The sequence below is a fragment of the Branchiostoma floridae genome, chromosome 1, assembly GCF_000003815.2.
Source record: "Branchiostoma floridae strain S238N-H82 chromosome 1, Bfl_VNyyK, whole genome shotgun sequence".
Lineage (NCBI taxonomy): Eukaryota > Metazoa > Chordata > Leptocardii > Amphioxiformes > Branchiostomatidae > Branchiostoma > Branchiostoma floridae.
In genome coordinates this window covers 12,689,202-12,706,470 of record NC_049979.1, presented here as the reverse complement: position 1 = coordinate 12,706,470, position 17,269 = coordinate 12,689,202, and the positions used below count along the sequence as shown (strand labels likewise).

The window sequence follows — 17,269 nt, the reverse complement described above, 5'->3', positions numbered from 1 at the left end:
AAAACAGTAGATGTTGGCCACCTAGAAATATAACATGCCAGGGGACTTAGCTGGTCAAGGACTACAGTTTGTGACAAGGTCGACTGCACTCCTCAGCCAGCTGACTCCTCTGGCATGTTATCTGTATATTGGGCCAATTTCCACTTGTATAATTTTTCCAGAGACCTGTGGAACCTGATAGAGGCTACTTCCATCTCACTACATGTATCAGAAAAAAGCAAATGTTTGGTTCCTACCTACCTGGCTCTTGTTGACATGGTCGTTGGGGTGGACAGGAGTCTTACTCCCCATCTTTCCACCCAGGATCTGGATGGCCCTGTTACTGATCACCTCATTGACATTCATGTTAGTCTGGGTACCAGAACCTGTCTGCCACACCACCAGGGGGAAGTGATGTTTGTCTAGCTTCCCCTCAATAACCTGCAATGGTAGGAAGGAAATTTATTAAGATGTGTATTTTTTGGTTTGGCAATGAATGTACTGATGTACTGACAGTTATAAATTTTCATTTTTCACAAGAACAATTCCTGAGTGGAATGCCCTGCCTGGTACGGTGGTAATTGCTCCCACCATTGAGACCTTCCGTGCCAGCCACCTTCCCCCCCACGCTGCCCCCCCCACGCTGCCCCTTGCAGAGCTATTTGGTATTTAAGAAGATGAAGGTAATATGTCTATGACCAACTGACAATTTCGTATCCATTGTCAATTATACTTGATCATACTGACAATTGCAGCTTTAATATGTCTAGTCCAATGTTTGTACTTTTTTCTAGTCTTACCTCATCTGCAGCCTTCATAATGGCTGATGCCAGGTCTGGGTCCAGACCATACTCCTGGTTGACTGCTGCAGCGGCCTTCTTAAGGACACCCATTGCTTTGATGACTTGGAACTGATAGTAAAGAAAAAAATGTGTTTTTCATCAACACTGTCATAAGAAAAGTATAGTACAAATATAGTGTTTACAAGAACAACATTGCAAATTGTCTTAATCAAAGTTAATGATCCTTTTGAGGATCATTAAGAAAATTTGCTACATTGTAGCCCCTGAACACCCTTTTATTCATAATCTTTCATGAAGCTTGACAAGCTGACTCCTAAAATTTGTAAGCCACTTTATTTTCTAGGTGAGTGACACATGCTTTAAGAATTACTTACAGGCATTCTCTCCATCTCATCTCCTATCTTGAAGTTTAGCCGTGACCTCTCAGTCATGGCACCGTAGTACTTGTCTGCAGGGACCTTCAACTCTCCGAAGCTGTCACTTTCAATGCGGTATGCTGTGCTGGCCTGATGCAAAACAGGTTTTCATGTTTGAATCAGGCTTTTTGGCCTTCAGAATGAATGAGATTTAATCAGGCTATTATGTGAAATCATTTGCAGTCAAGGGGAAACAAATTAACCTTGTAATACTATTTCAGATTCATACGTTTCCTCCTTGGTTTCCCCATAAAACATTTATTGATGACCGCAACTGACTTACATGTATGTCCGCCGTGACTGTCATAATTTTGCGTCGAAATATTGTGCATGCAATACGATAGAGTCTATTCAAGTTCATACCATGGTTCTATGTGATCTTGGTGGCTTGAAATGACGAAAATTGGCACGGACACAGCTGCACGAGTTACTCCACCACACCACTGGGAATAGCCGACAGACAGAGAGGGCGGGGATGGTGCGCGACAGCATGTTGACCTTTCACCTTTCACCTTCCTCAGGCAGGTGGTTTACTGCATCCAAACGCACCGCTAATCATCTCTGGAGGACTTTGCTGCCATAACTACCGTAATTCGTCCCCTGTTCAGTTAAAATATGTATTTAGTATTTTTATATGCTATATTGCTGGTATATAGTGTCGTTTAATTGTTGCAATGACTAGTTTTGCGTTAATACGTGTTGTCGCGGTGTAGTGTTACCCGAGGTTTCCAGGTGAAAGTGGCCTGGGTAGCACGCAGGAAACAGATCAGATGTAACGTTATCCATTTTTCTCAAACGGCCATTAATCTGCACCAGATTGTGATTCGGTTCACGCCAGGGTTTTTCTGCATCGACGAAGTGTTTGGACGGGGTTTTAGCGAGGAAGGTGCCGTGTGGGTGTCGGTATGTGGGCGGGTCATCCTGTCATGAGCGGGAACAAACCAAGATGGGAACATTTAGACTCGACAATGTTTGGTTGACATAACTGATAGTGTCCGACTACAGAAGATCTGTGCACACAGACAGGTAGGTACGTGTTATCTTGAAGGACTTGTCGAGGGACATCGTTACAACATCGTACAGTGGGGTTCAAGCGCCGACAAACGACTGAGTAAATAATGTTTTCTTAAGGAAGCTGTGCATGAAACCATGGGGTTCTTTTCACTCTCAGTATAGTAGAAGTCCTTGATGAAAACAACAAACAATATTTGGATTGGCTATATTGGTGACATAGGGTCAGCACAACCATGGCTGGTGACAATGTTGTGGCAATAACACACAGCTGGAAGTCACTCACTGACCAAAATAAGCTATAACTTGGCATAACAGTCAGCAGTAATTATTGAGCTGAAAGATTATAATTCATTGCACAAATTGTTCAGTGATTTCTAATAACGTGACCATGGCCAATGCTAGTCATGGATAAATACTACTAATTCACAGTTATTGCTTGGTCATGTGTGAAAAGCATACAAGAAACATGGCACTGTCAACACATAAATCAAACAATATTGGTTTATCAACTAAGGATAATGTTGCCTGCAAATTACAACACAATTTTTGCTATCAGAGGGTACTGAGTGATGGTAAATGGATACTGATGGCAGATAAAAAGCACATTGTCTGAAATTTCCTTTTAATGCATCTGTTCTTAAAACAACATTGAAGTATAGTTTAGATGTACAATGGAAAGACAATTGTTTTGACCATGATTGTGGAATAATAAACCTAAGACATACATGTAATTGAAGTTGCACAGGCCCTTGCTGACACAGTGATGCGAACTGTATGTACCCAAATGTGTTGAATGTATCATTGAAAATAATACATGTGTTCATGTACTCTACAGAATGGCACTTGTTGATCGCGTGACTCAACTGCAGTTGTGGCTTCTGCCATGGACCTGGTACCTGCTGAGGATTGCTCTGCGATTAGTGTTTATCACGGTCAACAACTTGTACGTGATCCCTGCCCATTTCCTGTGGTTGCTGTGTCTGCAGCCTGTGCGCATACTCAGACCTGAACTATTCTGGAGACTGGAGGGCATCATGTTCAAGTGGCTTTTGGCCCAGGTTGGCTGGTGGGGTTACAGTGCTGGATACAAGAGTAAGTGTACCGGGGGTAGTAATTTCATAATTGAGCTATCTTACAATGGTTATACCTGTTACTTGGTGAACCTCAAAAGTGTTTTACTGAGTATTGAACTATTATTTGAGAGGAAAGAATGTACCTTTAATATTCAGATACTTTTTATGAATTTTGTTTTCAGTCAATCGATAACACATCACAGTTAAAAGCTGAATTGCATGCTGGCAATATCTCTATTAAAAATATAGCTAGCCTGAGTACCTTCCTCAGTAGTGACTGCTGGCTCAATACTTTTGCTACCAGTGGCATACGTATTGGCAGTGTCACAGGTCTATAGAATAATGCAAGATCTATATTTTCATGTCTCATTTTTGTGTTTCCTTCTCAGTATACGAGTGTGGTGAGGACATCTCTCACACCTACAGTGATGAGGCAATAGTTATAGTGAACCACCAGTCCACAGCTGACGTGGCCACCCTTATGGCCGCCCTTCAGCACAAGGGCCCAGTGGTGAGGCGCATGATGTGGATCATGGACTACATCTTCCTGTACTCCAACTTTGGCTGGTGTGCCTGGACTCATGGCGACTTCTTTCTGCAGCAGGTTGTGTACAAAAGTTCCAATACAGTCTTAGTAATTATTGTAAATTTTCAGTTGGTCCAGTCCAGAGGCTCAAAATGCCTAAAATATGCCAAAATATAAAATGTTATTTGCTGAATCCTGAAAGTCAGACAATGTACCCTTACTAACTGTGTAAGGCTTGCAGTGACTCCAGATATTATGTGTGATTTTTGTCCCCCTTATCAAGTTATATCAAGCTACCATAACATGTACTCTGTTAAAGAGCAGTAGGTATATTGCATGTTTTTTGACAATAGGGATTTTCCCATGCTAATACACCATATTGTAACCTGATCCAGGGACAGCAGTACCGTGAGGTCATGCTGAAGCTACTGAAGGATCACCTAAAGACCAGGTATCTGAACAGGAATCACCAGTGGATCATTCTGTTCCCAGAGGGAGGATTTCTCAGGAAGAGACGAGAACGGAGTCAGAAGTGAGTAAAGCTTATATGTAAACCAAAACAAAACAGGTAGATTATTCCCAGGGAAGTTTTATCAAGAAAATCTATGTATGCTATTTGCAGAATTGATTTGAAATGGAAGAAAAGAAATCAATGGAAGCCATGTCATCTGATTACCTAATACCTAGCCTTGCCCAGCTCTATCTGGACTGCTTTGTAGTGGTTGCTATGATGCTATCTCTCCTGGAGTAACAGTTTGAACAAAGCTAACAAAGCAAAAGGAAACAGTAAATGTTATGAGGTAGCTACAGGAAAATGGAAGGGACAGCCATAGGCCCTACTTCCCTCCTCAAAACCCCCATGAAACGTCACTCCCTATTCCTCGTATTTCAGGTATGCAAGAAAGCACAACCTGCCTGTCCTACAGCATGTGGTGCTTCCTCGAATCGGAGCCCTGAAAACCATCCTGGACAGTGTTGGCCCACCAGTGACCCATAGAAATGGGCCACTACAGGAAAATGGTGCAGTGCACTCAGAAGGCAAGTTACTGTTTACAGACTATGGACTTTGTGATTCATGTATTTTTAACAGCAGAATATTACAAAGAGTGTTCCCATACAAATACTCTTGCTCGCATCAATTCTTTTTAGCAGTTAGTGCAAATGGTGCAAATATTTTCTGCCAGGTTGCTGTTTTTTCTAATATATGTGGTACTTACTATCTGCCAGCTTTTAACAATCTTTTCAATGTCTTCTGCCATTAAAGGTCAGCACATTAAGTGGATTGTTGACATCACCATTGCATATCAGGATGGCAGACCGCTGGACATACAGACCCTTGTATCAACATGGAGACCACCATATCCCACCACACTGCACTACAGGTACAGAACACTCAATGCACAAAATCTGTTCATGTACTGTGCATTAGCCTTCAATGCCATGTGTGAGGATTGCTTGTCTCCCATGTGCATGAAAACATGCAGTGTTGTGCTACCTTCAACATTTGAAGGGTGTGACATATTGTGGCCACTGTAGATAAGAAATAGGTGTACATAGGTGAAGGTGAAAGATGACATGCATATGATGTTTTCTCAGTGGGAGATAAAGAGGACAAATTGGTTTGTCAGCTAATTTTCCATTCATTTGCTGGAAAAATCGTCAATGCAATTCCTTCACTTGAATTTCATCGTAACTTAAGAAAAGATATAATTTTGTATCAGATTGAAAGATAGGTATTTTTAGTTTCAGTGCATTGTTAAAGGCAATGCTCTATGCAAGGGGGTTCTATATAGCCTTTCTGGTGCAAGTGACCAATGTGAGTAAGGTAGACAGTGAAAGATAATGTAAATTTATGGAATTTGTAAAGTTTTCATAGTACACGAAATCAGTGCATTATCTACCTGGCTCTTTCAGATATTTCCCCATTTCTGAGGTTCCGCGGGATGAGGAAGGGCTGACAAAATGGCTGTACAAGCGGTTTGAAGAGAAGGAGGAGCTTCTGTCCAACTTCTACTCCACGGGGAAGTTTCCCCCTGGTACGACACGACCAGGGACAAAAACTACAGACGAAGCCGTGGAGATCAAATTTAGCCCATGGTGGATGTTGTCTATCCATCTCTTCTACTTATGCTCCTCTGCTCTGCAGTGGTACACTGTCAGTACAGTGTTACAGTGGATCTCGTAATTGGGAAGATGACTTAAGTAGTGAAATCACGGTGGGTCATGTTAGTGCCTGTAATGGGCATGATTGCACCTAAAGGCCCAAACTGTATTGAGATGGTTGAAACATGCATTCAAAGCCACATATTTCTGTTAATTCAATGTTGTAAGAGTTTCATTTAGCATGAAGCACCTGAGCATTGTAGGCAATTTTTGCAAACAACATGTTACTTGCCGAGAGCTGTCTAGTTACTAATATGCAACAGTACAATTCTGGGTAAGGCGGAGACCATACCATCCAGCTAATCAGTTTGTCACTCTGTTTGCAGTCTTTGTGCCTTTTGCAGACAATGCTGAATCTGAAAAATGATTCCCCAATTAATTTTGAAATTTTAAATCTATGGGAAATAGAATCACTTTCCCAGTTTTAACATAGACTTTTGCCTTTGGGCTGAATATTATATCGTAGTAGACCTTTGACTTCAGATAACAGACTAGAAATGTCCAAATGATGTTTGAAATCATGAGTAGGTGCTCCAACCTAAGATGGCAGCCATTTTTGTTACAGGAAATCAAGTGGCAAATATGTGATCACTGACCTCAGAACAAAATGATGAAATAGGGAGAACCAGAAAAGAGGCTGATGTGTACTGAAGTTATTTTAGCTATTGTGATAATGTAACAGACTTTGGAACTAGATAACATTAAGTTTGCCTTGGTGCAATTTCTCCCCTTATTTCACTCCCCATCATCCATCCTGATCCTCTCCTTTAGTGCCAACTTTTCCATATGACAGCAGGATGGCAGATGTGAAAATCAGTGGTCCTTTGACATGAGAATATTTCTATCAAAACAGCCGCGTTAGCCATCAGTCAGTTTGTAAAGTAATGCCACCCATTTTGTACTGAGAATTCCTGTCAGGGTTTACCATGTACTGCTTTGCCTCATAACAGATTTTTTTACAGAATATGAAAAAAAAGGTAATTAAATCTTATGACAGAAAGTTTTTAATGATGAATGTGGCTCCCATGATTGCCTGATGAAAAATAGCATGATGGAGTTAACAAAAGATGTATAAATGCTAAGAAGTGTTAGTTTTGTAGTGTCTCTTTATTGCACTGAAAGATCCTACAGCTAGTGAACTGATGTTATTTACTTTAAATATTGCAGTAGATGTTTTGTTTCATGACTCCTATGATTGCTTCTCTGTGTTAGTATGATGGAGTTATAATACTTATGTAGAAGTGTGTTACACCTTTTCCTCATGATTAATGATGAGCAACCATTGAACTCAATCTATTAAGATTATGGAATTATGGTATAATTTGTTCATGTTGGAAGGGAAATTGTGTGAACTAAATTGTAACTACATGCACAATGTAATATGTGTGAATGAAAATTGTTGTATACTTTGTAACACAGAAGATACAATGGTAGAATATCAAATGGTTATTCATCTTTGTTAAAGCAAAGTTACGACCACTGAAACCAAACTTTAGTTAATATTCAATCATATGATTATGAGAAATTTGTGCAGTGGTATCTGAAAGGTTAATCTTATCTCAATGTACTAATGTCTTGATATGTATGTAATTATGCTTGCCTGTGGTAAATCTTGTCGTTGAGCTTCCATGTTTTCTTCTGCTTGTCACATGCTGAATTATTGACTTCATTATTGAAAGGCTGTCAGTCTTGACCATGATAGGCAACAGTTACAAGTAATTCAAGGCCAAATAAGTAGTTTTAGTATACTCAATGCAGAAATCTATACAGCCCTCAAAAGTCACATTTTTTTCACATAACTGTTGATTTCAATTTATAGAAAATAATACAGACTGCTACTACTGGTCCTTGTCTCCAAATATATTTTTTATATGACCATTCTGATGTTTGGTTGTAATTATCGAGGAGGATTAACAAACAACTTTTAATGTGTTTTCCACTGCTAACACCATCCTCCAGGATTCTCCACACAAGTCATGACCCGTGTCTTCCACTACCATCAGGTTTGTGACTTAACTGATGAAACAGAGAATGAGACAAGAAAACAAAGATAATGTTTTTTTTCTGTTTTTGTTGGCTTTTTTAATGATGATGCAAGTCTTTCCCATGTAGTGTAGCTATGAAGTACACATGATAAAAAAAGCCAGCAACTATGATAAATTGTGACAGGTGTAAGGATATCACGGCAAATTAACTTGACCATAGACATGGGACTATTTCCATGTATTCTCTTCACATTCTTTGCTGAATCAAGTTAAGTGTAAAGTTCATACATGTACAATGTATATACCAGCAGACACTACATACAGCCCTGCTCAGGCATTGAAAAATGTTCAGCAATGTGATTGCTGCAAAATACCAGAGATATCCCTTGTCCTACTAAGTGGTGAGGTCTTCTCAGTGAAACTGAAATCCTTGCAGTTAAATGCAAAAGTCTATAGATTTATTCTGAAAGCAATGGCAAACTGGTATGTGGAGACAACTGCAATATGCACAATAGTGTTTTAATACATTCAGGGATGCTCCTGTTGCCACCTTAGGGGGAAGTAACATGCATGTGCCTGTGCATTATGCTTGTCAATCACCCAACCCCATACAAAAAGTTCCCTTCACCACCTTGGAAAGCTCTCCTGTGGTGACTGAGTGAGAAATCTGTGCACCACACTGTCACACAGTACACACCTAGAACTGGGCAGTAGAATGTCTCTTGCTGAAGGAATGATACATTTCTAGACACAAAATCATAGTTTCAGTCAAGAAGTCAACTCTTCAATCAATCATAGTTAACTTCAAAGTCGATTATTACATTTGAATCATCGTTACTACTAGACCTTAAAGAAATCAAACTACCAAAAATTCCACTTATCTATCTTTAGAAAGATCAAACTGATAGGATGTTACACAACTGTGACACATTCCCATGTGTCTGTTAAGCATCTCATCTCACAATAGCTCAATTATAAAATATTCATTAGGAATGTTCTTGCTAAGCTCTGTACAAAATCATCCTACCCCATTGTGACTACATGCCAGGGGATATACATGTACTGCAATTTAAGATGGAGGGGTTTTCTCACTGGGGCTGGGCTTTTGCTGCCCTCCCTTCCTCCTTCAGCTGTGCTATGCAGTTTCTGTAGAGTTGGTTCAATGCCTGTGGGGGGAATAAGAATCATGATCAACACTACAGTCTGTTTAACATGACGTTACATGAGAATCAAAGGAATGAAGCTTGTCAAGGTTTTTTATAGTATCAAGGCCATTACCTTTGCATGCTTGATCTCTAGTTCTGCAAGCTCCACCAAATTCTTGCGGAAAGCTCCGACTCTCCTCTTCTTAAAGTCTTGCAGCTCTGTGTTGAGACACATAATTCATAGATTTACCTACTTATACTTCACAAAGGTACTGTTGAAATTCAATAAAAGTATAAAGATGTTATGATTTACTAATGTGCTTAAAGCGGTACTTTTCATGGCTCCCTTGGAAGTATCCTATATCAGCTGCATTTTGCTTTTTGCTTATCATTATTTGGACCAACAAATAATTGGCATTAGATAAACTTTGCTAAGGGAACATAAACATGACAAATGCTAATTCCTTAATTTAGTGGTGGTAGTTAAAAAGCTGGCTCACCTGATTTTGCCAGTTCAGAAAGATGCTCATATTTCTCACATGCACGTTGTTGTGCTTGTTCAGCCTAGAACCAAGCAAAAGACAGCTATTAATTTTAACAAGTCCATTTCATACAAGTCACAATTTCCACAACAATAAAAAAGAGAGATTAAACAACTTTTCACTTAACCATATAATTTCTTAAAGCCATGCTGTACTCCAAAAGAGAGTGTTCTGGTTCTGCAAAATGTACTTGTACAAATGTATCACCACTTGACATTGAACTTGGACAAGGCAGTAGCTGTATTATAAAGCATTAACAACCAGAGTACCCTCCAGATAAATTACAGCCAGGTGTAACCTATTATATTGCAAACAACAATTCAACAAACTTCTATTGGGGCGCTCTTAAGAAATATTTAGTTTAGCTTAAAAATTACTTTAAATTTGCAATGTGTTTCTGGGCACTATTTTGACAAGTATAGCCTTATTAACTTTATACTCCATTTTGCTTTTGGTCAAAAATGGGCTTTGATCTTTGTCAATCATCCCATTGAAACCCATACTTAAGACTTGAAAAAGAAAAGGCCTTCATAAAAATCAGTTGCTCTTAGGAAATTGAGGTCCAATCTTAAAAACAATGTTTGCAGCATGTGTGTGAATAGTTCTTCATTATTTTCCATCCATAGCACCATAATTATTCTATCTATTTGACCCCAAAATTGACCTGGAACTTAAGCAACCATCCATAGGAGCCAATAGTTAAAGTATTATTCCCATCATGTACCACACCCAATGGGTCTGAGTGAAGGGGCAATACTCAGTTACTGGATTACATATGGTTCATTTATTTGCTCATCTGTGATTAATTCTTAAAAATCAAGTCTATTTTGTGTACATAAAGATGTGCTCTTTTAGAAAATAACACTCTCCTTTGGAGGAAAACATGGCTTTAATGTCTTATCTGATTACATTCAAAAGAAAAGAAAAGTTTAAGTTTTGCTGAATGATAAGAAGCCATGCAACCAGGTTATAGCCGAACATCCAAAAAGTGAAATGGTTAGGATTTTGATATGGCAACTGTTAAATTCTTCTGCATATATCAGCAGCAACAGAAGGGATGGGGTTCCTGTGAGGAGGGTTACAAGTTGGTAACAGAGGGCAGATGGAACAGGCAGTACATATGCTGGGAGGGGGGCGGGAAGCCATGCAAGTAGAGAAAGAGGACTTACAACAGCAACCTCCTGTGGAAAGGTTGGAAGGTAAAGGGTAAAGATTGGTACAATCTCAATTAGAAATAACAACTGTCTACTAAACAGAAACACGTAGTTTAGTATAGCCTTCTCTATTCTCCTTAAGAAATGGTTGTTCCTTTCATGATGATTCCTATACATTACTTGTATGTGACATTTACATTACCTGTACGAGACATTTTGAAAATGAATACAGAAAAACTTTTGGTTATCCATCTCATGGATCAGAAGGTTGCTTCATTATGACATATAGCCACAAAGTCCAAGCTTAGTAAAGCTTTAACAGTAATGACGCAAAATGCTGGCCTGGTCATTAGTGCAGCAGGTGGGTAGCCCTGACATAAAACATCCTATACATGTATCCATGGCCAGATGCACCAATCTGGTGCCTGTTTTCAGATTTCACATACATGTAACAATGTGTGACTCTACCTACAGCCATCCCTAAACCATCTCACATTAACATAATAATGTATGTGTACAAAAAATGTGAAACACAAACATCAGTAAAAACAGTCAACATAAATTGCTCATCATAATGTTATACCTGGATAGAGGTTAATGCTCAGATGGCCTGAAGAGCTTGAAATCATTGATTAGAAAACAGAGTAAAAAGACTTTATGAAAAGATTTTGTATGTAATATGCATATATTGATGGTTTGATATAGGGCACCAAAGCTGTAAGAATGAATTACTGGAATGCTGAGTTAGCATTACATGGGGTGAGTAGCAGTCATGGGTAGGAGTAAGTTGCAGAGGAACACACACTTTTACAGACATCCATTGAGTGCCTTAAGCATAGATATAAAACGCAAAAGTCGTAAGATGGGGCAATATGAGCACTGCAATTAGCAAGGACTGGGTAACATGTACAATAGCTCAGCATATAGATTTTCTTTGCCATAGTGTCATCATATAAGAGGCTATTCAGCAATGCTTAAAGAGTCTACAATTTTGCACAAGCCTTTCTAGTGAAAAAGTGAACTACACATGCATGAGTTGAGATAGAAAACAATAAAGTGATAGATCCATGTAATGTACCCATATCATTTGAACTGACCTGTTGCACATTCCTGTTCTTTGCTCTGGCTTTATCCAAGTCTTTGTTGGCATTCTCATAATCTGCAAGGGCTCTGGTCCGTCGATACAACAAGTCCTGTCAAAGCAGGCAATAAAATTACACTAGATGTAGCATGTTGGAATTTACACACTTTCTGATGTCTAACCTAACTAAACATCCTTTACACTTTTGGGTTACTTTTACAACTGTGATTAAAATATTGTGCCAATGGTCCACAATAATTGCAATATACAATTGTAATGACAAACCTTTGCAGCAGATGTGTCCCTTAGGTAGTACCGAAGAGTGTCAGACAACTTTAAGTCTTCATCAGATGATACTCTGGCTTCCAGTTTCTGAGAAGAGAAAGGAAAGTTACTCTCTTTGAGCTAACAGAACAACTAAAATATCTGCTTCAGGAAGATACATGTAGCAGTTATCTGATATAACCAGATCACAAGTATTGATGGCTGTTTAATGAGGCACAGACTTATACTATATGGGTTACAGACATAACCTTACTGCCTTCCTCTCTTCTCAAGAATTGACAAGGTATCCTTACCCTAGATTTCTCAAAGCACTCAGACACTTTATTGAAGACTCTGTAAAGACAAAGAGTGTCAGATCTTGAAGAACGATAAAACTCTTACAGCTACTTGATTAAATATTTGATTGGTGGTTTGATTGGAGCAAGTTACAAGTTTTAATACAGAAGCTTCCCTCTTTTATTAATAATCACAGCTAAATGTCCCTTAAACATGCATAATAAATTTATATACAAGACATATTTCCTGTTGGTTTGCACATTTATGCTATCTAGTAGTACACCAACTTGCAAACAGGACATTTAGCTGTGATGTCCATCTACATGTACAATGTTCCACTTAACTACTGAAGGTAGCCCCAATTAAAACTAGCTACACAACTTAGCCGAGTTACATATTTAAGAGTGCTACAGTCAGATGGGGTGCAGAACTTACTTGGTTGTCTCTTTACTTGCCCCCCTGACACTGGAAGGTAGGTAACTAATACAGAATACATAAAGCAGGGAAGCTGGAGATCTCATCACAGTCAAGGTAATAGGAAATCACACATTCAAATTTCAGCCAAGAATTCTCTATCACTAATTATACCAGTATATCGTAGATTTAATGTAGATGCTTGGGGATGGGGCTGCCTTAACTTTCAGTAACAAGGCTACATGTAATAGCAATCAATCAACAATCACTTTACATTTGAATGCAAATCATTGCATTTGTAACAATAGCCAGCTTGAACAGACAATATCGAGCAATTTTTTGTCTACAAATAGAGATTTTGTAGACCACAGAAACAGGCCATAGGAATGTTGTACATGTATTACTCATTATATGATGACAGCATAGTCATGATATGATGACATCACCATTGAAAGAAACATACTTTTTTTCTCAAACAAGGTGCTACCGGTATTCAAAATCCATTATGAGAACGGTCATACATCTGGTGCAGGAAGGACTTAAACATACAAAACAATTGGCAAAAACTCAATATCTGTGTCTTTAACCATTTCTTGAAGACCAGGTTTCATCATGAAAGTATAAAATGCCACTTACTTGTCGAGCTCAGTGTTCTCACATGTTGCCAGGCTGCCCAGGCCTGTGGACAGTTTTATGTAACTGTCTGCAACACCTAAAGGAAGAGACATATTCAAAATATCATCACAGTTCACACATGATAGGGGAAAGGAATACAAGTACACCATCTATTAAGTCAAAGTTCTGAGGTGCACACACAATCCAAAATCACTCCTCTGAAAATATCTTCCATCCGCATTTTAAAATATTGAAAAATCAAAGATATTCTGTCTCTTTTTTCCTTACCTAATCGCAGTATAATGTGTGTATGATATTGACTTGACTAAGTTGAATGAAATAACTGAGGGGAATTACATGTACTTGGCTTGAACACACAGATGCTTGGTCAGGGCACACTTCGAGGCGCTAGTTTCTGCTGCTGAACTTTAACAACACATCACTCATTGTAAGTAATTTGGAGGACACAGCAGTCTTACTTTTGTGCATTTTTGTCATCCTGTCGGCGCACTTTGTAGACTGGGCAATCCTGTTGTGATATTCTACCAGGAAGCCTTTCTCCTGCTCAAAGAACTCATCTGCATCCTGTGATGTGAGTAAGGCAACATCAGTATTCACACTACTTTGGAAATTAGTGGGAAGGGCACCTTGCCTCATTAGTACCTAAATGGCCTACAACTTACAAGACATTCCTTTCATGATTGCCATTCTTTAGCATGTAAAATATGGGTTATCACATGGCTTATAAAGTGGTGCCATAGATATTTAGACTGTACATCCCATCAACTCACCTTCTGGTTGGATAGCAGTACCTCGTCCACAGACTGTGACATGGACTTGATAAACCAGCCAAGCTTCTCCTTCTTGTTCTTCAGGCGCACGCTCAACTAAGGAGTAAAACACAGCAATAAGACTTTTATGTAGAAATAACTTTGAATCCATCAACCTGTTTTGTCAGTCCTTGTTATGATGTGTATTTCAACATGCACACTCGTAGTATCTGACCACAGAACTTAAACAAATATCTTAAGTTTTTTATAATCTATCTAGCATTACAAGTCAACAGTAAAATTACCATGAAAATAGTTTTGGAATCACGAGAGCTAGCCTCTGGCTACCTGCTGTCGTACTGTAGCTGATGCTACAAATAAACAACTATGTAAGCAACAGGAACCAGTGCTTGGTTCAAAGCAGGTCTGACTCACATCCTGGTCATACTCCAGGAAGACTCTGAAGTTGGTGTCCTTCCTGAAGGCAGGGTGAGCTGCCAAACGCTGTAGAAACACCTCATGCATTGCTACAGTCTTCTTGAAGGTGGCCAGGTATTCACTGCAGGGAGAGAGGGAGATGAGATGACTGCTTCTGTTGCTGAAGCTGTGTCAAATTTGCTCTTAAGTCCGTAAACACACTGATCAAGACTTTTGCCATTTAATTCTAATTTTCTACCTAGCTTCCTCCCACAGCTTACTCCGTTATGTCCCTTTATTCAATTCAATTACAATCTATATGATCAGAAGGGGCTCAGACTCACGCCTCCAGTTCTTGTTTCATTTTGGTGAACTCCTCCTTAGTCATGGTGCCCTCTCCCTCCCCAAGTTTCTGTAACTTCTCACGGGAGGCATCAAAGTCAGGTCTTGGTGGGGCAGGAGGGATCTGTAAAACAGGAGTGTATCTGTTTAAAAGAAATAATGTCTTAATCTATAATGTACACCATACAATTATTAGCCTGATTAAATCTCGCTTATAGCAACCCGCCCAACATCCGCCCTGGACAGCAGAGTTTGTGTTACATAGACTATACAATTATCAATTAGGAAATCATGAAAATATGACAATGCCAAAAATGCTTAAAAAACAAACAAAAAAGCAAATTGCAAAAGTACTCACAATGTATCCTCCGTACTCTTCATTTTCGACAAACCTGTCATGAAGCCAGATAAACTCTTCATGTTGTCGCACAACTGAGAATTCACTCTCTCTGAAGTCAGGCAGTGTTGTCTGCAAAAAGAAGACAGAGAGGTGTGCTTAAGCTGCCAATGACTATATGTTAATGCTTGTCTTTGACCAGCCTTCTCCAACCCAAGTTGTTCATTCTCTGATCCCCTCCTAATGTCTGTAGACCACTAGGGATAGGAATTACTATTGAATCTGGGCCAAGGACAACCCACCTGTCCTGAGTGGCATGTGTGTAAGTCTGGCCAGGCTCAGCATAGTGACAAATTTCAAAGAACATATTTTTGTCAACTGCAAATAAATTTGCTCTCCTCCAAATAGGCAAAACTCCCACAGAAGTTTGTAACTGTATGCGCTAACATAAGGGCCTGATTTGTGCACTGCTTTTATAAAGGACAGTCTATCCCAGACTTACACACTGTAAATAATAATACCTGTTCACCCAGTGTAGGCTCCTCAAACTATTCAATCTTGTAATTGGCTTTTATGTTTTATCCAATTTTTTATTGGTTGCAGTCAGCATATAAGCGGACTTGTGATCCTCGAGTACATTTTCAAGCCATAAGTGACTCCCCTCATATGAGCTACCTTAAGTTTAAGTTACAGAGGTCTCTTTTGTCACCTTTGTGTTTAACACTGCAGATCGTATAAATCAATAACAGTCCAGCCAAGGCCTTATCTAGGTCCAATTTACTATCGCCGACAGCCAGCCTAGCTCTTGCTTTATAGCAGGCATGATCTATAACCATGGTAAATGCTACAAACCATTCTATCAATCAAAAATGCACAGAGATACACTAAAACGAATGACTCATTGGTCACTACGATATCACTCAGATACATAACATAGATGTACATTATCATTGTTATCATTGGTTGGGCTGACTACTCTCTCTCCTTGCAGCCAGTGGAAGAATTACGAAGAGCATACAATTGAAAAGAAACATGAACCTGAACATCAACAAGCACAAATTATGCAAATGTAAAATCATTTGCAAAAAATCTATTTCATGGAGGTACAATGTCACCAAGATCTAGTTCATGAATCCTATTCCATCACATATTGTTCAACCAAATATGGACCTTTGACTATGCTTTCTATTTATGGTTTGGGAAGCAAACTTAAAAGGACAAGTTCTATCAAAGTCAGGTGAGAACAGTAGGACTGTAAGACTGAGTACTTGATTGCCTTTAACTGAAAACAAAGATATCACAACTCAGTATTCATTTTTAATGAGAATTTCAAAGAATTTCCTATAAAACTGAATATCACAATGCCTGTTGCCACACAATCTGTTGTGTTTTCATTAAGAAACATGACTGATGAGAGACTATCTTCTTTTTCTTTAAATTCCTTAAACACCACAAAACACAACATTATACACTTACATTTCCTTTACTAGAAACCATTGAATATGACTCTGCTGCCAACCCGTTCTCATAGGTCTACAACTGATACTAGCATACATTTGGCAACATAACCAAAATACCAGTAATCAGAAATTTATGGTCTGTATTGGCAGAAAGTTGGCTTGACATGAAGCAGCATCACATGGACTAAAGTGTCTATAACAGCAATACTGACAGACTAACTACCTGCCATTACATTGATCTGTTTCTCTCATTTCCAAATAATAGCAAATCAGACATGAATTTACATCACAGGAACCATCTGTCAAAAGGAAAGTGAAACAGATTCTTAAGTATGATGTCCTTCTAGGCTACAGACAAACTTAATCTACTTCAAATGACATCATGAACCCTTTGTCTATTTCTGACCCACACATTGCATTGTCAAAGTCACAGATATCCATATATCACCATTATCAGTTTGCAGTTACATTG

The 17,269-nt window shown here is 39.0% G+C and overlaps 3 protein-coding genes across 7 annotated transcripts in view; 1 reads left to right on the top strand and 2 right to left on the bottom strand.

Annotated features, from left to right (window-relative positions):
• LOC118420519 (fumarate hydratase, mitochondrial-like) overlaps positions 1–1,840 on the bottom strand; it is a gene marked incomplete in the record, with an annotated part of 4,788 nt that extends 2,948 nt beyond the window's left edge. The window contains 3 exon segments of the mRNA XM_035827365.1: positions 780–890; positions 1,157–1,288; positions 1,562–1,840. Of these exon segments, the coding sequence (XP_035683258.1) occupies positions 780–890; positions 1,157–1,288; positions 1,562–1,690 (372 nt within the window).
• Positions 1,841–1,928: 88 nt separating this feature from the next.
• Positions 1,929–7,819, top strand: LOC118420555 (acyl-CoA:lysophosphatidylglycerol acyltransferase 1-like). 2 transcript variants are annotated; one of them, XM_035827416.1, is made up of 7 exons: positions 1,929–2,224; positions 3,048–3,304; positions 3,675–3,889; positions 4,207–4,343; positions 4,704–4,849; positions 5,076–5,193; positions 5,726–7,819. In XM_035827416.1, exons 2-7 carry the CDS (start codon positions 3,049–3,051, stop codon positions 5,994–5,996), a joined length of 1,143 nt encoding a protein of 380 aa, XP_035683309.1. In that variant the 5' UTR covers positions 1,929–2,224; position 3,048; the 3' UTR covers positions 5,997–7,819. The 2 variants fall into 2 exon arrangements, with proteins under 2 accessions (XP_035683309.1, XP_035683308.1); XM_035827415.1 differs by having other exon boundaries at positions 1,930–2,228.
• A 211-nt stretch (positions 7,820–8,030) lies between these two features.
• Positions 8,031–17,269, bottom strand: part of LOC118420529 (sorting nexin-6-like) — a 13,119-nt gene continuing 3,880 nt past the window's right edge. The window contains exons 4-17 of one of the 4 annotated variants that reach the window (XM_035827377.1): positions 15,359–15,469; positions 15,003–15,124; positions 14,677–14,800; positions 14,263–14,358; positions 13,951–14,056; positions 13,493–13,568; positions 12,878–12,922; positions 12,460–12,499; positions 12,167–12,253; positions 11,898–11,993; positions 10,816–10,827; positions 9,605–9,668; positions 9,238–9,323; positions 8,031–9,125 (exon numbers count right to left, since the gene is read on the bottom strand). In XM_035827377.1, coding sequence (XP_035683270.1) covers positions 9,048–9,125; positions 9,238–9,323; positions 9,605–9,668; positions 10,816–10,827; positions 11,898–11,993; positions 12,167–12,253; positions 12,460–12,499; positions 12,878–12,922; positions 13,493–13,568; positions 13,951–14,056; positions 14,263–14,358; positions 14,677–14,800; positions 15,003–15,124; positions 15,359–15,469 — 1,143 coding nt within the window. In that variant the 3' untranslated portion in view covers positions 8,031–9,047. The remainder of the gene's footprint in view (positions 9,126–9,237; positions 9,324–9,604; positions 9,669–10,815; positions 10,828–11,897; positions 11,994–12,166; positions 12,254–12,459; positions 12,500–12,877; positions 12,923–13,492; positions 13,569–13,950; positions 14,057–14,262; positions 14,359–14,676; positions 14,801–15,002; positions 15,125–15,358; positions 15,470–17,269) is intronic. The other 3 variants (XM_035827385.1, XM_035827394.1, XM_035827401.1) reach the window with 3 other exon arrangements.

What these genes read in the sequence shown, in the direction of transcription:
- LOC118420555 (XM_035827416.1), top strand. Translation starts at nt 3,049, where the DNA reads ATGGCACTTGTTGATCGCGTGACTCAACTGCAGTTGTGGCTTCTGCCA. An exon ending in AGACGAGAACGGAGTCAGAA is followed by an intron (nt 4,344 to 4,703) that starts GTGAGTAAAGCT and finishes CTCGTATTTCAG; the next exon opens with GTATGCAAGAAAGCACAACC. An exon ending in TGGTGCAGTGCACTCAGAAG is followed by an intron (nt 4,850 to 5,075) that starts GCAAGTTACTGT and finishes CTGCCATTAAAG; the next exon opens with GTCAGCACATTAAGTGGATT.